At 36.8% G+C, this 22883-nt stretch overlaps 1 protein-coding gene across 1 annotated transcript in view; it reads right to left on the bottom strand.

The window, feature by feature from the left end:
- EMB (embigin) overlaps positions 1-22883 on the bottom strand; it is a 52556-nt gene that overhangs the window by 17653 nt on the left and 12020 nt on the right. Inside the window, exons 3-6 of the mRNA XM_055325831.1 lie at positions 21639-21728; positions 20030-20119; positions 3935-4118; positions 3619-3707 (exon numbers count right to left, since the gene is read on the bottom strand). Coding sequence (XP_055181806.1) covers positions 3619-3707; positions 3935-4118; positions 20030-20119; positions 21639-21728 — 453 coding nt within the window. The remainder of the gene's footprint in view (positions 1-3618; positions 3708-3934; positions 4119-20029; positions 20120-21638; positions 21729-22883) is intronic.

The raw sequence follows: 22883 nt of genomic DNA on the forward strand, positions 1-22883 counted from the left end.
TCTGCTACACTTTATATGGTTGACAACAGCCGTGTAGATCTAAATTATAAAATGCACCATGGTCAGGAAACCCTAGTTTGTCTGAACCTCTCCAGAGGTCACAGTTGGTTCTGGGCTGCTACTTATGGTTGAAAATATTTATGCAAAGAAGGACAGCAATTAATGTGTACTGCTGACCTTTTAAAACTTTGGATAAGGCAGGGCAGGTGAGAGTCTTGGGATCAGATGAATCCAAGTTTGAAGATGGTGAAATTGCTGATTCAAACTAGTGTCTAAGAAGATGGAGTCCAAGATTTATTTGGTGATGGTAAAAGCCCTATGGAGTCGTAAAGTTACAGATTTATATTTGCATATTTGTGAACTAGAAAAAAATCAGCCTGGGTCATTTTTCGCTCAAGGACATTTAGGCATTATCAAATTAGGGAAAAGATTCTTCCAACTAGTCAAAGACAACTAGACTTCAACACTGGGATTTGAAGCTGACATTCCAACTGATTCCACCATACTACTATTCCACACTTTGACCCTTTAGATACTTACTAGTGAAGACAGACTAGTCAGCTAGGCCAAGAGAGGTTTCATACCACTTGGTACCATCAAAATCTCACCATGACTTCTAAAAAGTTCTATGTGCTATTACTTATCCTTCACCAACTAAATTTTTGCATCTTTCTACTAAGAGATTTTAACATTGATGAATATTATAGAAGTTTTCAGCAACTATGTCAGAATAGTTGACCTGAGCCTGAGAAACTGTAGCCCACCACTCATCTTTCTTGAATGAAAAGTAATCATCAACTTATTAGCACTTGCAAGCTTCCAGTGTGACTTTTGCTTCTCCTATACCAACAACAGCCAAACACACAAAGTCAGCAAGTTTTGTTTTGTTTTGTTTTGTTTTTTTGCATTGTACTAATTAGTGATGTTGAGGCCCTTTTACAATCTTGTAGTAATAAATCAACCAGCTCCCATAAAGGCAGAAACAGGGGCTTTGCTGATGAATTGTTCTAAGGACTCAGGCTCATGCACTATAGTTGACTCATGTAATCAATAGCAGAACAGGTTTTTTGGCTGAATTTAAAATAGAAGATAAAAAAGCTTTTTCAACCACAGTCTATTGTAACATTGCTAAGAAAAATAATCCTTCTTAGGAAAACCCATAAGCAAGTCATGTGGAGACATAATATTATAGGATATTTATAAAAATATATGCCATCCTATAAACCTTATAGATCTAACTAAATAATACCTATAATATGAATTGTTCTTCAGATGCCTTTAAATTGTAATCAAATGAAATTATTTTTCCAAGCAATATTCAAATTAGATGAATTATAGAAAATTATTATTTTACCAAAGAAGATCTAAAAAGGCCCAATTTACTAATTTTATAAGTATCTTCAAGACATACTTCAAGACATACTTCAAGACATACTCAAAAGTTATATTAATGGTAAGTGGGCATTAAAAACTAAGAAACTGAACTAAACTACTTTAAGAAAACTATAAAAAGATGGGCAGGCCAGGTGGCTCAGAGGTTTAGTGCCACCTTCAGCCCAGGGCCTGATCCTGGAGACCCGGAATTGAGTCCCACTGCTTCTCCCTCTGTCTCTGTCTCTGCCTCTTTCTCTCTCTCTGTGTCTCTCATGAATAAATAAATAAAATCTTCAAAAAAAAAAAAGAAAACTTTTATAAAAAGCAAAAAAAAAAAAAAACCACCAGTAAATATTCAGTGGCTCTTTGCATTCCTCAAGCGCTTGATTTCAAACCTAGGCCTTGTGTTGTTGCTCCTGACACAGCCAGAATCAGCCTCCTGGTCTCAAAATGGATATGAAATCAAGAGGCTTTCTCCAAGACCACTTGGCATTAAATGTATTGCTATACTGAAAAGTGAAATGCTTCTGTTAATCTTCACATTAGAGGCAGGAACTATCACTGCCAAATAATAATTTAAGTAATTTATTATAAGAATGCTAATAGGAAAAGGCATAATATATTCAATATTTAAACTTTGAACAGGTATAACTAGTACATATTTCTAGAAAACAGTCCTGTTTAGATGGGGGGAAAAGCAATTTTTAAAGTTGAATCTCCTGGAGGGGATCCCTGGGTGGCGCAGCGATTTAGCGCCTGCCTTTGGCCCAGGGCGCGATCCTGGAGACCCGGGATCGAATCCCACATCGGGCTCCCAGTGCATGGAGTCTGCTTCTCCCTCTGCCTATGTCTCTGCCTCTCTCTCTGTGTGTGTGACTATCATAAAAAAAAAAAAAAAAAAGTTAAAAAAAAAAAAAGTTGAATCTCCTGGAATCACTTTAAGCCTCAAGATTTGATGAGTACTTCCTCAAAATCTATAGGCTTTCTTTGCATATTTAGAAGAGACTTGATAAAATGTTTATTAGAGGATTGTGTGTGTGTGTGTGTGTGTGTGTGCGTGCCTGTGTTTAATATCCTCTTAGCTCATTAGGAAGGAAAGAAAGTAGGGAGGAGGAAGGTGGGGAGGGAGGGAAGGAAAGAAAAAGGGGAAGGAAGGGAATAAAGGAAGGAAATGTAGGGTGCATCCTTCACTAAATTAAATTAAGCAAACAGGAAAGGAGATTAAGAGAGAATGCACATGATTAAAATAATAAAAGGATGGGAATAGTTTCTGCCTTTGCAGAGACCGGATTGCATAAACACGAGGATTTATTATATTTACCAAGTAGGAACATTTACAAAACCAAATGAAGGAAATGAGTCTGTGAGAACAGAGGGAATATAAGGAGGGATATAGGAGCAGACAATCTTAAATCACGATAATGTTTCTGAGGCCGACCATTCTGCTATTGATGGGGCCTTGGAGACAGTATCCATATTTTGTCAGAGCAGCCAGCCAGACTTCACAATTTTCAGGCAAAGTAGAGAACGATTTCTCATGTACCTTGGGAAATTAATGTGAAGCAAAGCCCAAAATAGTTAATATGGCAACAGACCACATTTCCCAGATACCAGCAGGGACACTATGGTTCACTAATCTATCACAAAATAGGGGTTTTTCATGAAGATAATTACTCAACTCAGTGACTAGTCTTTATTATGAGATTGAGACCTCTAAAGTTTTGGTTTAATGATAGTAAAATACTTTGGTTTTGGGAAGAGCCATGGATTGTATTCTGGAGTTTGTTCTTATTTGAGGAGACCAAAAACAGGCTTCTCCATATTATTTTTAAATTTTATGGATCCCTAAACCCCCAAGTTCTGGACACCAAAGCATATTCTCATAGTTTAGGGGTGCAGTAACTCAGACGCCTAGAGAGATAGTATAAAAGCTCTGAGTTTAGTGAGCTAAACCAATGAATTCAAAAGACTGTTACAAGTAACTGGCAGCCCCATCTTTCAAACTAGTATCTGTGCTTTAAGCTGGGGGAGAGACAGGCATGGAAATGGATAGAAAAAGGAAACTCTACCACTAGGAGGACTGGGAATCTCCACTTTTTAAGGTCACCACTTAGGATTCAGTGAAAAGCTGAAATTCTTTCACTCGTTATGTTTAGTATTGTAATGATAATTTAAAAATTGGGGGATTTAGAATTCTAAGAATATAATGCTGAAGTTATTACTCTATAAACTATTAGTACTAACCTTTGAAATTAAATGTGCCCCTTTGTTCCTTTTCCTCTTCAAGGAAACAAGAATAGCTTCCCATTTGTTTGCTATCAGTGATGATAAACCTAAAGAGAATTTATTAATACAGGCTTAGTTCTCAAAACACTTCTTGATAAAATTGAAAAAGACTCAGCATGTAATCAAAATTCTAAAACAGAAACAATTCTGTAAATATGCAGATTAGAATATTAGCATAACTTTCAAGAGACAGTAAAGAATGCCCAGTCATCAAAAATGTTTCCAAGTTAATGAATTTCATCTAGCTGTGCAGGTTAAAATTTTATGTACTCACATGTACTGTGTATACAGGATGCTTCCTGTTGCATTGGTGTGAATATTCTCAAGTTGTTTATCACCTTTTTTCCAAGTCACATTTACTGAATTCACATTTCCAGATGTTATGAATTGGCATGTAAGTTCTATATTAGAAGGTCGTTCTAAGGTGATATTTTTTTCCACTGGCACACTGGAACGTACTATTAGCCACAGAAGAAAACAAAACAAAAGATGTTTTAAAAGTTACATTTAGGGGAGATTCAATATATAGAAAGGAGTTTTAAGTCATCAGTAATATCGCTTAATCAACAGTTTCTGAATGTAACATTCCTTTGAAGAATTATTCCTCTGTCAACATAGATCTTGTTCCCTTTATTCTCTTCCAGAGTCGCAGCTGAAGAAAAGGTTTGTTACATTACCAGAATAGCAAAAGCCTAAGGCTATAATCTTAATCTCCTTAAAATTTCCAGCTGACAAGGATATAGGGGAAAGAGCACAGTATAAAGGAGTGTCATACGCTCTGACAGTATAGAAACACTCCAAATATAAAAACAAACAAAACCTAAGAGAGAGAATGGAGTAACTGTTTTGACTCCCTTAAGGAATCATGTTATTCGTAGTTATTACAAGAACATTTTGTGTAAAATGTGGATTTGTGTGATACGCGAATTCTATCATTCCTAGTCTCCTTAGTCCTTAAAAACATGTAGGGATTGGATACAGATACAGATGAATGGCAGAGTTCAAACACTTACCCTGTTGTTCTGAATTTTCGCTGAATTTGAAATGCCAGTACAAAGCCATGAGGCCATGTATCAACTATATATAGATACCTATATCCCACTTATGCAGATACTTAAGACTCAACCTGTTTTTGTTTTTTGGTTTTTTGTTTTGTTTTGTTTTGTTTTTGTTTTTTTTGTTTGTTTGTTTGTTTTTTGTTTTAGCAGAGGTAAATAAAAGAAAAATATCAGGCAAGTGCACTCCTCTTCTTATACTAAATGTGCCGCTGGTAACCAGATAATAGAGGAGGAAAATTTTCTTTTTATACAATTCCAGCCAATAAGTGAAGAAATTAGAAATCTGACACAAGGGTGTTGCAACCCCTAGTGAATCATAGATCTAGGCATTTTACATCAACTGCTGCAAACCCTTTCAGACACAGAACTGTATGTTTCCTGAGTAGGAACACCCCACTACTTGGGAAATAGTTTTGTCAAAAAAAAAAAAAGGGTAAAGGGGGAGGGGGTTCTGAAACTAAGTCTCTAGATCCAAGTAACATTTTACTGGAAATACAGAGGATGGAAAAACATATTAAACTGCACCCCATGAAAGTGATCAACGAAATCTAGAGTGTGAGAAAACTCTGTAAGATGAATGATCTGGGTTTTTTCAACAGTTAAACTAGAAAAAGGAAAGAAATAAACCTAAAAATGAAAGATACTTTAAAAAATACCTTTAAAAAACGAAATAAAACTAAGCTATAATATCCCTGTGTGATAAAACAATTTTTTTAAGATTTTATTTATTCATGAAAGACACAGAGAGAGAGGCAGGCTCCCCACAGGGAGCCTGATGTGGGACTTGATCCCAGGACCCCAGGATCACGACCTGAGCCAAAGGCAGACGCTCAACCACTGAGCCACCCAGATGCCCTGATAAAACAATTTTAAAAAGCAAGGATATGACTCTATAAAAAGCAGGACAGTGGTGGTTACTCTTAAGGGGAAATAAGGGGCTGTGTTTGGGAGAGGGCACTGTATTATATAAAAACGTTTCTCAATCTCATACTCTATAGTATAGTATCAGTAAAAGCAGAATGCTGAACCAAAATATAGAAAGAAATAAACAGAAACTAAATAGCGTAACATCACTTTTAATTACATTTAAAACTTTACAAAAATGCTTCCTTAAGCAATGACCAGGTGCAAAGTTTGCAAACAGTGAAGTACAGCTAGTGTGAAGTGCTTTGTGAGCACATACCTAAAATAACTACTCCTGTAATTACAAAAGTGCTGAGTTGAATTATATGCGCAAAAAGAAAGTGTAAAAAACAACAACAAAAAAAAATAAGAAACACACAAAAGACCTAGGTATAGACAGATCTCAACAAGATACAATTATACTGAGAAAAAATTGAGTGCTTCAAAGTAAAGGAATTTATGTATCTTGGTACATTTGCTGAGCATTTACTGCATACCAGAAATTATACTAGGTTCTAATAATAAGGGAAAATGCTTTAAAGTTCATTATATTTGGTCCTAAGCTTCCGTTCTCTGTAAATTTTCCTCCCTCACGTCTAGCTCTGGGGTATCCTTAAAACCTAGCCTTGTCTTTCTGTCAAACAAATTTACTTCATTAGTCAATTTCATGAAGGAGTTCTCCATACATCTCTGTCTTCACCCCAATATAGCAAATTCTGCTATCTTACCACATTACAGAAAGCGCTTTATCATAGGTTTAAAATGGCCTTAATTGTTTAACCTGGTGACCTCTTTCCAGAGCTCATGTTTTATTTGATATCCCCAAAACATCAGACATTGCCAGAGACTACATACCCCTTAATATTCCCTTTACCTTGCTTCTATTTCAGGATCTTAACATTTTTGCCAGTCACATCAACTCTTCCAACTACCCATAAACATTTGTATCCCTTGAGACTTTGCTCTCTGGCCTCTACTTTTCAATTTGACACTCCCAAGTTGGATTCAACTATTATTTCTAATATCCTTTTTTTGGCAAAAACTCTTGGCCCCATTCCAGACTTCCTTCCTGACCCCCAGGTCCAAAGCTCTGGGCACTTACTAAGCATCTAAGCCTAGATATCTCATGGGTACCTCAAACTCAACATATCCAAGGGAGACGGATTAGCCTTCTTGTCCCCTGACTCAAGACATTGAATCGCATGTGGTGGAATTCAGTTGATTCTACCTCTGAAATATCAATCAAATTTGCCCAGTTGTCTCCAGCCATTTTTACTATAGGCCTTTGAGGTGGTTCAGGACTTACTACCCTCAAAATGTGGCACCTTGGGATACTGAATAGTTAAGCTGAAGGAGTATGAGAAAACAGCAAAGCAGGTCACTCTGACCTTCGGCCTGCCCTTCTCCACTGAAATAGGTCATAAAACCCTGAGATAGTCCCTTCCTATACCTGGAAGAAAGGAGTATCTTCATCTCTGAAGACAAGGGGATGCAGAGAAGAATCCTAACAAGCTTTGATACACTTCTCCCAACCTATTATACTTATCTCATACTCTGACCCATCATATTGTCCTATGACTGTCTATTCTTCCTCAAACCAGCATAAAAATACTCAGGTTTAACTACTTCTTTGGATCTTCATTTCCTTATGAAGGATCCTGTGTCACATAAAATTTATATCAAATAAATTTATATGCTACTCTCCTGATATTCTGTCTTTATCAGTTTAATTTTCTGACTCAGTTCCCCTGTAACTTTTTTTCCTCTGAATAACCTTATTTTTAATCAAGACCAGACAAATGACCTCCTATCTTCTCTTGGCTACATTTTCTCTTCCTCCACATACTTTCTATAACAACACCAAAATTGTCCTTCTAAAGCAAAACTCAAATTATATAATTGCTCTGATTTTATTTGCAAAAAAGTATCTTATTTTTTTTAATTGTGGTATAAAAATACTTAACATGAGATCTACCATCCTAACCAATTTTAATTGTACCATAAGTGTAATCATCAATAATGACAATGTTGTACAGTAAATCTCTAAAACATAACTGTCTTGCATAACTGAAACTTAGTACCTTTGACTAATACCTCCCCAGTTCTGTCTCAACCAGCACCTGGTAACCACCATTCTACTGTTTGCTTCTAGGAGTTTAAATATTTCAGATGACTTATATCACAAGAGCCAAAATGTGGAAATAATCCTAATGATGAATGCCCCGAAAAAAGTGATATATACATACAATGGAACATCACCCACTTAAAAGGGATGGAAATTCGCAACATGTAACAACATGGATGAACCTGAAGGACACCAATTACAAGCGAAATATGCCAGCCAAGGGGAACAAATGCTGAATGACTGCACCCATATGGAGGGGTCTGCATTTCCAGTCTCTCTTCATAGCAGTTATGGTCTTTGTTGGTACTGCATCAATCCTTAGAAAAGCTGAACTAATTTGGTTTATCCCCTTACTGGAGTAAGAAAGGATATCTTAAAGTGAAGGAAGGGGCCACAGGAGGTCAAAATAAGATGTGTGGGAGATAGACCATCTATCAAAGTCTACAGAAAATTCTTTCATGTCCTGCAAACTCTGCTCAGTTGTTGCTTCAACGACAAAGTCTTTGGAGATTTCTTGAGTCTTCTCCCTAGGTCAGAACTGAGTGTCACTCATTACTGCTGGCTTCTGCCCAGCCTGAGTTTATGCTGGCAAAGCCACCCTGCTCAGATTGAGACCCAGGTCTTGCTGTAGGCCATGGAGTTGCCAGAGGTGGTGGAGGCCAGAACACCCAGAGAAGGCTATTTTGACCCCTGCATTATTTCTTTGGCACCCTGTGGGGCTGAAGACAGATCATCTTTCTTGCTGGAGAACTGGCAAGAAGGCACAGCAGCATTCTCACTCCTAGCAGGAAGCATTACAGAGATATTTACATTCCAGAAGGTGACTCTGGGGCACCACTCTCTTTTCAGTGATGCAGCTCACTGGAGCCTCCTAACATATGGGGAAGTTAGAATATGAATTATCATCCCCATTTCATAAGGGAGCAGTTCTGTATCAAGTTCCTTGCCTAAGGTTACTCGCAGGGCAACACAAAATATCTTTATGTTGGACACCTCAGTTTCCTCATTTGTAAAATGGCACAATATATATTCATGAGACTAAAGAAAGCATTAAATGAACTATCATAAGGAGAATTTTAGTGATATATTAACTGCTGGATAATTTCCTACTTAACTTCCTCTCAATATTGACCTCATTGGGGAATTTAACAAAAGCTATCATGTACTGCCTGAAGTTCTGTATTGCTCATATCATTTAATCTTTGTAGCAGTTCTATGAGATAAGTACCATTTTTATCATTCCTACTTTATAAAGGGGGAAGCTGAGGCAAAGAAAGATTAACTATCTTTCCTTAGGTCATATATCAGGATGATTATGAATACAAATTTGGGTGTGGCTGAGTCCAGATTCCCATAACCAACTATGTGTACCAACTGTCAAAACTATGAAATTCTCATGACAATGTAATTAAATTCCTCATCACTTTCAAACTATCGAACTGAAATTTTTTTTAATACTTATTTATTTATTTATTTATTTATTTATTTATTTATTTATTTACTTACTTACTTACTTATTTGAGAGAGAGCAAGCACATGCACAAGCAGTAGCAGGGGCAGAGGGAGAGGGACAGGCGACTCCAGACTGAACTTGGATCCCACTGTAGGGCTTGATTTCACAATCCTGAGATCATGACCTAAGCCAATCAAGAGTTGGATGCCTAACTGACTGAGCCACTCCAGTGCCCCTGAACTGAGATTTTGAATGAAAAAAAATACTAATAGAAGATGAAATAAATTTATAATGCAGCAATATGGCAATGTGATGATAGACAAATTGTATGATCGACATATTTTAAACATTCCCACTTTCAACTAAATGCTTCTATTAAAACTGCACTGTAGCCTCCCTGTAAGTCAGGCGAGGCTCCAAGCTGTGACTGTTACCTCTCTGTTTCTTGCAGTACTTCACAGATGCTTCTGCAGCTTGCTTTCCTATCTGAAAATCAAAAATATGTAAAAAGCTTCACTTCTAACTTTAAAATATTTTGTAATTAGCCAACAAACTAATATTATGTCCACTGAACTCAATGGACAATGTTTCAACTTCCCCAAAACCATTGCATTTCTTCCCTAAAACAACAGCATTTCTGCTATTTTAGAGTATTGCAAAAACATCCATGACATCGACATTTCTAAGACTATACTTATTTGATCATTTTCTGAACTATATTTTTAAAAGACTGTACTTAAATTCATATAATAATTTACATCTGTCTCTTATTTTCATAATGCTCTCTTATTTTTATAATTAAAAATTTTAAAGTATATGGACATTTAAGCAATTTGAAATCTTCAAAGAAATTATAACAGTTAGACCTTAACGGGCCCATTTAGGAATCATATCACTTGAAATAAAAGTCTACTTTGTTCCTTTATAAAAAAGGAAAAAAGTAGAAAAAGCAAACTAAAATTTCTTGCATAGAACAGTGCTTCCAAGCATGCTTTAAAAGTAGAAACTTTTATTAATAAGAGTTAAGTGCACATAAAAAACTAACAAAATGGGACAATTCTGAGGCAGAGATAAGAAATATGGAGCTCTCCTTTACTTTACCATAGAAGTCAATGCGGTCCCATGTTACATCCTAAAATATAGATGGAACATCTAGAATCCTCATTGAAATAGTAGGATGGCCACTCTAACATGAGGCCAACACCACTTTATAAATGTGAAGCAATCAATCCTATTTTTAACATGTTGTTATTCAATTTATGTGATGCTTCTTATCATATGGAGTTTAATGAGTTTATAAAATAACTCCTCTGAATAAGAATAAAATACAGTATCATAAACTTCATATTCAAAATTTGTACAAGAACAAAAGAATATTGCTCCTTGATTCTTAACATCTTCACCTCCTCCCAAATTAAATTTCATTCATGATCATTATTTTTTTTCACTGAATCTATCAAGTTATTTACATGACATCTGATCAGTGCGGTACTGATGTGATAGAGTCTAAAATCCTGTGGTTCCTGAATTCTGTAGTTGAGAACAGAAAATCACCAATGTGCACAAGAAACACAAAAAGATGTAAGCCTAACATAGTGTGTATGGGTATACGTATATCTGAATACATAAATACTCATACACACACAATCTCCAAGTCCTCCCTTTGGAATTCCTCAAGACCTAAGAACTATGTGGCTGATGTGGTATAAGCACAGCTTATTCTAAAATTTTTAGGAATTTTATGCAGATAGCATCAAAAGAAAGGGAAATACTAGAAAATGTGAATGGTTTACATGAAGTTGGGTATACCAACCATAATTCAAAGCTTCAGCAATATTACGGAAAATGTTCTAAAATTAGCCAAGATGCTGGCTGAGTTTTATTAAATAAAGTTCCTGCTGGTCACAGTTTTCCTCCATTTCCATCAGTACCAGGTACAGTGGTTATTTCTCTACTTTCTAAACCTATTTAAAATTATTTCAAAGAAAAATTTAAAAGGGACATGGTTCCATTTGAATTTTAGAAAGGCACATTTCTTCTTCATTCAACAATGTAGTATTTAATTTGAGGGTATATAGCACTGAGTGAAATTCCATCAATTAAATACATTTTTCTACAACATAAGGAATAGGACAATATTACAACAACTGTTCATATCAGAGAGAAAATACAATTAATAGTTAAACTGTATTGGTAATCAAATAGGTTACTATTATTTCCAAATAATTAACATGAAGTTAATCCAACACTGTGGTAATGGACTATTATATTTTTGGATAACCAGAATCTGAACACCCTTCCCCTCTGTGTAAATTTTAGTGAGGAGCAAAGCCTCCTCAGTCACTATGTAAGCCAAAAATACAGATATTGCTTCTAACTCTCTGAGGGTAAGGGCAATGCACCTGACTAATCATATCCTACCACCCAGGACTTTAAAGTTACGGGGAATGACTTAAGGACCTATGCAGAATTTAGAAATTAATCACAACAGTAATGGCAAATGTCTAGCAATAATAAGCATCATTTCTTCATTTATCCATTCATTCAATACTTATTTACTGAACACCTGCTACATGACTTTCATTCACCCATCCATTCACAGTTATACTAAAAATCTACTATGTGCTTTTATTCTGAACATTGACATCAAGAGTACAGTTCCAGCACCAATGTCTTAACCAGACTATGTCAGGGTTTCTTGCTGTCTTTCCCTCTTAGGTCTTTGGCAATTTGGTTTCCATCCTAATCATAAAACCAGGGAAATCGAAAACATAGAGGAAAAGCTTCTTGACATTGGTCTGGGCAATGATCTCATGGGTATGAGCCCAAACGCATAGGGAACCAAGGCAAAAATAAACATGTAGAATTAATCAAACTAAAAAGTTTCTGCATAATAAACAATCAACACAGTTAAGAGACAACTTATAGAATGGAAGAAAATATCTGCCAACCATAATCTGCTAAGGGGCTAATATCCAAAATATATAAGGAACACAACCAACTCCAAAGCAAGAAAACAAATAAGTCAATTTAACAATGGGCAAAGGACCTGAATAAATATTTCGCATAAGAAGAGATACAAATGATCAACAGATATATGAGAAAAGGGAACTCCTATACACTGATGATTGATGGGATTGGAAATTGTTATAGCCATTATGGAAAACGATAAGGAGATTCTTCAAGAAACTGAAAATAGAACTGCCATATGATCCAGCAATTCCATTTCTGGGTATATACATAAAGAAAATGAAATTAGGATCCCATAGAGATATTTGCACTGCCATGCTCATTGTAGCATTGTTCATGAGAGCTAAGATGTGGAAACAACCAAGTGCCCAGAAAGAGAAGGATGGGTAAAGAAGATGGACTATTACTCAGGTATGAGAAAGAAGGCAATTCGGGGCACCTGGGTGGCTCAGTGGTTGAGCGTCTGCCTTCAGCTCAGGCTGTGATCCCTGGGTCCCAGGATCAAGTTCCACATCAGGCTCCGTGCAGGGAGCCTGTTTCTGCCTCTACCTATGTCTCTCATGAATAAATAAATAAAATCTTAAAAAAAAAAAAAAGAAACTCAGCCTTTAACCTGGTGGACATTATGATAAGTGAAATAAGCCAGATTTCAGGTACACTCATCCTACAAAAACACAATGACTTCATGAGATGATATGTTAATTAGTTGACTATAGCAACTTTTCACTATATATGTATATCAAACTATCATGTTGTACATCTTAAATCCATATGATTTTTATTTTTAATATGTTTTTAAAAGGAAAAAAATAACTGTTTTAGACGTACTAAGTCAAATGAGACCTAAATTACAGGTGATAATACAATATCATAAAATCTACTCCAAATTATTCTATCAATTTAGTGAAAAATCAGTCAAAATCCAAGAAGTATTTGTTATGGAACTCAATTCCAAAAAAAAACCTATATGAAAGAGTGAAAATGTAGGACATTGGAAAACCTATTTTTAAAAGATTAAAAATTTTTTTAAGATTTTATTTATTTATTCATGAGAGACACGGAGAGAGAGAGGCACAGACACAGCTAGAGGGAGAAGGAGGCTCCATGCAGGGAGCCGGATGTGGGACTCGATCCGGGGTCTCCAGAATCACACCCTGAGCTGAAGGCAGCACGAAACTGCTGAGCCACCTGGGCTGCCCTAAAGATTTTTAAAATTTATTTATTCATGAGAGACACAGAGACAGATAGAAGCAGAGGCATAGGCAGAGAGAGAAGGAGGCTCCAAGCAGGAGCCCGATATGGGATTCGATCCCGGGACTCCAGGCTCATGCCCTGGGCCGAAGGCAGGTGCTCAACTGCTGAACCACCCAGGCATCCCAAGGAAAACCTAATTAAAAAAAAAAAAGAACAAAGATATAAAGATGTGTCATAAAGTTTCAAAAAAATTAATGTGTTAATGATACTAGAAAATACAAAGGAATTAATGAAATAAAATAGGTAGAATTTTCTGAATTGCAAGTTGGAAAATAATAGTAGTCAGGTTAATAGTTATCACAAATTTGTTTTTTTAATGGATTGGAAGAGATGAGAAACTATAAGTATAACACACCTATTAAAAAAAACACACACCTATTAGGTAAGGGTGTTGCTTAATGAACATTCTGTTGAGAGTGTGTGTGTGTGTGTATGTGCATGTGCCCCCAGGTATGTGCATGGATGATGGTATGTCAGGTTACAATGTAAATTTCTTTCTTACTTTGCCCAACTCTATAAAATGTTTAAAAATCACTGAAACAGTAAAGGAACAGAATAGCACATACGAATTTGGAATATGATGAGAACTATTCAGTACAGGGTATTGAGACCTTGGCTATCTATATAAAAATAATAATTTAATAAGTTAGTGCCCTACCACACACAGTACATAAAACTATTTCAAAAGGATTAAAAACTGAAGGGTAAAAATACTCCTATGAAAATACTTCTGGGGCACCTGAGTGGCTCAGTCAGTTAAGCATCTGCCTTCGGCTCAAGTCATGATCCCAGGGTCCTGGGATTGAGACCCACATTGGGCTCCCTGCTCAGTGGGGAGCCTGCTTCTCCCTCTCCTTCTGCCTGCCTCTCCCCCATTTGTGCTTTCTCCCTCTGTCAAATAAATAAAATCTTAAAAAAAGAAAATACTTATATAAAAATGATAGAAAACAAAAACAATGAAGCTTCTTCACAATAAAAAAACACCATGTAAATGTTTAAAGACAACTGGGAGGGATCCCTGGGTGGCGCAGCATTTTGGCGCCTGCCTTTGGCCCAGGACACAATCCTGGAGACCCGGGATCGAATCCCACGTTGGGCTCCCGGTGCATGGAGCCTGCTTCTCCCTCTGCCTGTCTCTGTCTCTGTCTCTCTCTCTGACTATCATAAATAAATTAAAAAAAGACAACTGGGAGATAATATTTGCAATTTCAATAAAAAGTACAAATTAGTATCTAAAATATATAGCTATCTCACATCAAATAAAAAATACATAAACCCAATAGGAAAACGGGATACAGGATATTAACAGACAAACACACACACACATACACATATATATGTCCAACTCCAAAGTGCAAATTAAAACAACAGTGATAGAGTTTTTAGTGCTCATGCTGACAAAGACAAAAGAGTTTAATAATATCAAGTGGTGCTGGTCAAGAACTGTGGAGGATTATAGTCAAATAAGGGAGTGAGGAAAAAGGTAAACTGTTACTTTGGAGGGCAATTTGCAAGTATGTATTAAAATTAAAATATACATAATTCCTAATTCAGCAATTCTACTGTATGGTATTTATCCTAGAGGACTACACCGTCACACCAAGAGAGAGGTATGTAGAAAGAGCTGTTCTTTATTGAATGGCTTACAATAGAAAAAAACAAAGTAGGACCCATCAAGAGGAAAATGTCTAAGAATGCTGGTATGTCTATACTGTGCATACAAGTAAGAGAAACAAGGTATGTCCACGTAATATGGCTAGTTCTCAAGAATTAACACTGACTGGCAACAAAAATATTCAGAACAATACATATGGATTTAAACCACTAATATTAAGGAATACAAAACAGTGTTACATAGCACTCTAGAGTTTCTATGAATACATACATGCATAAACACACACACACACACATTGAGTAGAGTTTACCCCTAGAAAGAGTTCAGTTGAGACAGAAATAGGAGTGGTCAAAAAGAGCTTTGGCTTCCTCTGACAAGTTGAGGTTTTTATCCCCAGAAATTCTGTCCGGCTATTTTTCAAACATGCTTTATCTCTTTTTTTTAATAGCATAATATTTTTTCTCATGTTTTAGTATTATAACTCTATCTACTTTTTCTATAATCTTAAATTCTGGACAATCTAATCCTACTGTTCCTTAGTTGACTCTCAGTCTTGGGGGATACTTCATTGTATTTTATATTTCTGTCTTGTGAGCGAGTCCTCAGTACAGACTCCATAGCCAGAGTGGGCAATGTGTCCTTCCATAAATGTTTTTTTTTTTTTTGCTTTCCTGCTAATTAACACTTGCCAGACTCATGTTTGTGTTATCTCTCAGCTTACAGGCTTCTGTATAATGCAGGTAGTAATGTAAATTTGCAATCTAAGTGTCACTGAGGACAGGTCTTTGACTTTGAGTACTCAGGGGAGTCAGTTTTTGATTCAGAACAAGGTTAAAACCCAGAAACCAATTTATCATTGCTTGGTGCTGATCCACTGTTGTTACCCACCCCTCCCCACCTCCCAGGTCAAACCTTTTTCACTGTATTTATAGTCTTCTGGGGGTTATCAGTTCCAGCTTTCTGGAAAGATCACCTTTCTGGGGATTTTCAGTTCCATTTCCCCTCCTTGCTTAGATTCAAGGCCTTGTTCTTACATCTGTGGCTTTTAGTACTCAAATGCCCTATCAACAAACACAAGGAAAACTAACATAACTTTATTTCACAGGCTTGATGCCTGGTCACCAGTTTTGGTCAGCAGAAATGGTCTTTATTTGTTGTGTACTTAGCTAAGTATTTAAAAGAATGTTTGCAGTATTTTAAATTTTCTAGGTGTGGTAGGGGGATTTTCAGATTCTCTAATTTACTATATTACTGAAAATAAATTGTTAATATTTTTAAACATCAACTCACTTTTACTTATGAATTAAAAATGCTAAATACATATCAGAGAAACAGAAATAATACTTCTCTGTATGTGCCTTACTGAGGATGTAGCTTTTGACTTATTCTCAAAGACTGGGAAGATTTTGAATGTACACAGCAGACAAGGGAAGGGATAGGATTATAACTGACCAGGTTCCCTATCCCACTTATGCTAGGAAGTCCCATGCCTGCTACTTAGCACCCTCATCTAAATTTATGGTGAGATTCTTTGTTCAATGTTTACAACCAGTGATTTTTTTTTTTTTTGACAGAGAGAGAGAGTACGCATGCATGAATGAGGGAGCAGAGGGAGAAGGAGAGAATCTTAAGCAGGCTTCACGCCTAGCATGGAGCCTGACTCAGGACCCTGAGATCATGACATGAGCCAAAATCAAAAGTCGGACACTCAACTGACTGAACCACTCAGGTGCCCCAACAACCACATGATTATTAAATCATTTGTTTTCTCATGTTGAGAGGATGAGGAACTGCTACACAGCTATTCTTTATGTATAGAGCAGTGCTTCTCAACTGGGTATATTTTTGCCTCCCCAAATGACATGTGAGCGGCAATATGTGGAGAGGTTCTCCATTGTCACAAGTTGGGAAGAGCTACTCAAATCTAACCAAGGATGCTACTAACCATTCTCCAGTGTCCCCGAATAGCCCTACTGCACCCAGAACAAAGAATTATCCAGCTCAAAAGAACAGTATTTCTGCTATCGAGAAACCAAAGTGAAAAAAGTTGTTTGCAGCTACTGCCATTTGTATCACTATGGAGGATCTCTCTTTCATTTCTTTCTCTTACTCACTATGAATGTTAGTATTCGCTTTTTTTTCCCCACTCTGTGCTTCACCAGTTTTCTCATGAGGTATGATGATGATGGCAGTCTGCCTCTGAGAAACATCAACACATTTGAGCCTCCTTGGCGTCATTCTAGGGTCTTCTCTGCTACAAAGTGTCTGAGCAGCCAAATATAAGGAACTCACTATTCTTTTTCTTTTAAAACTAAAAAGTCCACTTATTTTCCTCCCTTCTCAAACCACTAACCCTTTTTTCTCAATCTCATGGACCAGGTACCTGGCCCTGGAGTCTGAGAGGTCTTAACACTGACCTTTTGCCTGGCTGGCTCTAGGCAGCATGTCCACCTTTCCTGACCTTAACTAGTCTCCCTAAATTTCACTCCATACCTTTATCTGAATATCTTTTCTTTCGGTGACTGCTTTGCTTAACTCCATGTCTCACTAGAACCTTCCCATGCCAGCTGCTCACATTTCAACAAGGTAAATAAAATTTGTCACTGGGGAGAGCCTACCTCAACATTACCAGGATGGTCAAGAAAACTGCCTGCTGATGTTTTGATTTTAACCTCTTTGGTTAAACCATAACAAACTCCTATGTATCACCTGGGACCTTGGTCAGTTCACTTACTGTCTTTGAAGCTCCTTTTCCTCATCTGCAAATTGCAAATAGTAATAGTAACCACTGCACAGGGTTGTTATGAGCACTAAATAAAGTTATATTTAGAAATATATACACATCCTGTGTATATATTTCTAAAGTCAATCCCATTTGTTTGTTAAGTAAATAATTAGCAACACTTTAAAAACATAAAATAACTAAACAACCAGGCTTCCGTGAATCAAAGGTCATGTTTCCAATTCTCCCTCTGTTTCCCCAGTCTCTAGCTTCTTTGGTAAGTAAGCTGCTAAGAGGTGGGCCAATGTCATCATGCTGGTCTAAAATGTGCAAGTAATTTATTATATTTGAATCTCTCTACAAGAAACATTTTATCTCCAATTTCTAAAAGGGCCTGTGGGAAAGAGAAAATGGTAAAGACAACGTAGAAATGTAGGTGCAATTCAAAGTAAACAAAAATATGACAATATGAAAACATTCCATTCATAAAGTAGGTTAAAAATCCTAGTGATAGCAGTAAGAAGAAAGCCTATGGTTCCTCATAAGGATAGATGTATCTTCAGATTGGACTTTCATATTTCAATAAAGGCAGTTCCTAAGACAAACTTTTTGATGAAAAGGCAACCAGAACAACAACCTACATGAAAATGCAACCATTCACAGCTCAGAAATCCAGCTTTTCAAAATTAATGTCAAATCTTTTCTTTTGTCAAATAAAAAGAAATCCAGATTTATATAAAGAGATGTTATTCAAAAACTCTATTGGAATAAGGAAGATGCTCCAAAATTCAGATCTGTCTGATAGCATCTCAAAATCAAACAGAACATGCTTTCCTTTTATAGAGAGGGGTTGGCAGGCTAGCAGGAACTTTTGAGAGGAAATGGGGCAAATGAGTGGTGGGAAGCAGGAAGCATGATCAGGCCATGGTGAGGCATTAGTGGTTGCTCATACTTGGGGTAAATGAGAGTGCAGGGGCCTGGGAGGATGAAAAGCCTGACTAATGTTTGATCAAGCTAAGGCAGACAACTGTGAATACTTGGTCTCTTCATAACAGCAAGAATACTGGTTTTAGTAGTAGTACTACAATAAAAGAGTAGTTGGGGATCCCTAGGTGGCGCAGCGGTTTAGCGTCTGCCTTTGGCCCAGGGCGCGATCCTGGAGACCCGGGATCGAATCCCACGTCGGGCTCCCGGTGCATGGAGCCTGCTTCTCCCTCTGCCTATGTCTCTGCCTCTCTCTCTCTGTGTGTGACTATCATAAATAAATTAAAAAAAAAAAAGAATTAAAAAAAATAAAAAATAAAAGAGTAGTTAGGATTTAAACCCTCCAAACAGGTTAAGTAAGTAAATAGCCTGATATCAACCAAAAAAGCCACTTCTTTGTCTCTTCCCGGACACTTAACCCTTTTTCCCCCAGGGTCATTACTAGGTAAGTAACGGGGGTGCTGCTGCAAACATCTACCTGGATAGTCAAAGGATTTGCAAACTTATGTTCTCATATGGATGTCTCTTAAAGAAATTTAATCTGACAGAGGAAATTGATAACTAGAACATGCAAAAAGAAAATAAATAAATACGGTAGGGGTGTTACAATTGGGGTTTGGGTTTCTTTTAAGATTGATTGATTGATTGATTTGACAGAGAAAAGCAGGTGAGCAGCAGGGAGGAGCAGAGAGAAAAGGAGAAGCTTGCTTAGCAGGGAGTCTGAAGCAGGACTCAAAGCAGGGCTCCATTGCAGGACTCCGGGATCATTACCTGAGTCAAAAGCAAATGCTTAACCGAATGAGCCACCCAGGTGCCCATTAATTACTTTTTACAATCAAGAATAAACTCCAAGTGTTGGAATAGAGACTGAGAACAAACAGTTGTACAAAGTCATAAAAAAATGTTAAGTCTTCCAGTGGGTACACGAATTCCTCCTTCAATGTAGAGAGATTTGAATGGATGCACCAGCAAGAAATGATGAAAACTTAAGAGGAGCTGCCAGTCGAAATGAACCCTGCCATCTTCTTAGGCTCCCCCTTCTAAAGAGTCCTTCTCAGGTTTCCCACATCTGACCAGCCGACCCCTCCCTGCATGCAGAGCACACTGCCCTCATTGCCATAGACTCCCACATGCTATGTTCTAATTATATGAGGTACTGGTGTGTTTCTCCCAGTACCCAGACCATGAGCAAGGATTAATATTTCATGAGGCAAAACACAATGACTTAATTAAAAATCAAAACTTTGGGGGGCATTGTATTATTTGAAAGGTGAAACACATTTACCAGTCAGTAATATATTAAGAGTCTCCAAGGAAGGGTTAAAATGTTTTGTCGTCGTTTCTTCTCGAATGGGTAAACTTGTAAAAGGTGACACTGTAAGGAAAAGAAAATGTTATCAAGATGAAAGGACTACAGGCTAGTTTGTAACAGCTAAAATGCCATATCGTATACTATTAATGAAAAATAATGTTTCCAGGAAGCTCTAAAAAACTAGATCTCATACATTCACAGATATTTAGAAATATACTGGGCTATTAAATGTGACCACATTTCCAACTTTTTCTATGTTCTTTTTTTATTTTTTTACTGAGAAAACCCTACTGATTTACATCAAATGGCTTAAAAAAAACACTTATTGTCTTATCCTACCATTTGTATTTTCTTTATAAAACATAAATGAAGACAGTGAAGAAGTAAATAAGAATGTCAGAAAGAAGACAGACATGAGGAGACAGAAGGAAGATGAACGAACAGACACAAAGAGACCATAATGAAGGACATAAAAAGAGGACAAAGAAGACAAAATGGATGCACAGTGAGTTTCTGCTGTTTGTTCTCCAGCTTCGGTGACAGACCAGGCAACCCTCCATCAAACTGACTTTTGGTCCTCCTTTGTCACTTCTCTCATCTTTTGAAAACTCTTTTTTTTTTAAGATTTTATTTATTTATTCACGAGAGACACAGAGAGAGAGAGAGAGAGAGGCAGAGACAGCGTCAGAGGAAGGAGCAGATTCCACGCAGGGAGCCCAATGCAGGACTTGATTCCAGGACTTTGGGATCACTGCCTGAGACAAAAGCAGATGCTTAACTGAATGAGCCACCCAGGTGCCCATTTATTACTTTTTACAATCAAGAATGAACTCCAAGTGTTGGAATAGAAACTGAGACCAAGCGTTGTACAAAGTCATAAAAAAAAATGTTAAACAAAAAAAAGCAGTTTAAACATGACTTTGGTATCAGATGGGTGATGGGGGAAGCATATCTTTCATTCATATGAGAAAGAGAGAAACAGTTCTTAGACCAAGGACAGTTAAAGATGGAAAAATAACTGGATAAATCATGCTATTGACTCTGATAAGTTTACAATATTTTATATTCTAATTATACCTTTAACACTGTTACTAAAAGAGACAACTATTTTACTCATGCTTTACTTATGTTTCCATAGCACTGTCATTGACTCATTTGATAGCATCTTTAATTTCCCTGCACAAAGGTCTTCCAGTGTGTACACGAACTCCCCCTTCAATGCAGAGAGATTTGAATGGATGCACCAGCAAGAAATGATGAAAACTTAAGAGGAGCTGCCAATCGAAATGAACCTTCCCATCTTCTTAGGCTCCCCCTTCTAAAGAGTCCTTCTCAGGCTTCCCACATCTGACCAGCCGACCCCTCCCTGCATGCAGAACACACTGCCCTCATTGCAGTAGACACCCACATACTATGTTCTAATTATATGAGGTACTGGTGTGTTTCTCCCAGTTCCCAGACCATGAGCAAGGATTAATATTTCATGAGGCAAAACACAATGGCTAATTAAAAATCAAAACTTAAAAAAAAAAATCAAAAGTTATGGGGGAATTGTATTATTTTAAAGGTGAGACACATTTACCAGTCAATGATATGTTAGGAGTCTCCAAGGAAGAGTTAAAATGTTTTGTCGTCGTTTCTTCTCGGATGGGTAAACTTGTAAAAGGTGACACTGTAAGGAAAAGAAAATGTTATCAAGATGAAAGGACTACAAGCTAGTTTGTAACAGCTAAAATGCCATATCGTATACTATTAATGAAAAATAATGTTTCCAGGAAGCTCTAAAAAACTAGATCTCATACATTCACAGATATTTAGAAATATACTGGGCTATTAAATGTGACCACATTTCCAACTTTTTCTATGTTTTTTTTTTTTTTTTTTTTTTTTTTACTGAGAAAACCCTACTGATTTACATCAAATGGCTTAAAAAAACATTTATTGTCTTATCCTACCATTTGTAGTTTCTTTATAAAACATAAATGAAGACAGTGAAGAAGTAAATAAGAATGTCAGAAAGAAGACAGACATGAGGAAACAGAAGGAAGTTGAATGAACAAAGAGAGACAGAGAGACCATAATGAAGGACATAAAAAGAGGACAAAGAAGACAAAATGGATGCACAGTGAGTTTCTGCTGTTTGTTCTCCAGCTTCAGTTACAGACCAGGCAACCCTCCATCAAACTGACTTTTGGTTCTCCTCTGTCACTTCTCTCATCTTTTGAAAACTCTTTTTTTTTTAAAGATTTTATTTATTTATTCATGAGAGACACAGAGAGAGAGAGAGAGGCAGAGACAGCGTCAGACGGAGAAGCAGGCTCCATGCAGGGAGCCCAATGCAGGACTTGATTCCAGGACTTTGGGATCACTGCCTGAGACAAAAGCAGATGCTTAACTGAATGAGCCACCCAGGTGCCCATTAATTACTTTTTACAATCAAGAATGAACTCCAAGTGTTGGAATAGAAACTGAGAGCAAGCAGTTGTACAAAGTCATAAAAATAATGTTCAACAACAACAAAAAAAAGGCAATGCAAACATGACTTTGGTATCAGATGGGTGATGGGGGAAGCATATCTTTCATTCATATGAGAAAGAGAGAAACAGCTCTTAGACCCAAGGACAGTTAAAGATGGAAAAATAACTGGATAAATCATGTTATTGACTCAGATGAGTTTACAATATTTTATATTCTAATTATACATTTAACATTGTTACTAAAAGAGACAACTATTTTACTCATGCTTTACTTATGTTTCCATAGCACTGTCATTGACTCATTTGATAGCATCTTTAATTTCCTGCACAAAGGTCTTCCAGTGTGTACA

This window comes from Nyctereutes procyonoides, unplaced genomic scaffold, assembly GCF_905146905.1.
Source record: "Nyctereutes procyonoides isolate TBG_1078 unplaced genomic scaffold, NYPRO_anot_genome, whole genome shotgun sequence".
NCBI classification, from domain to species: domain Eukaryota; kingdom Metazoa; phylum Chordata; class Mammalia; order Carnivora; family Canidae; genus Nyctereutes; species Nyctereutes procyonoides.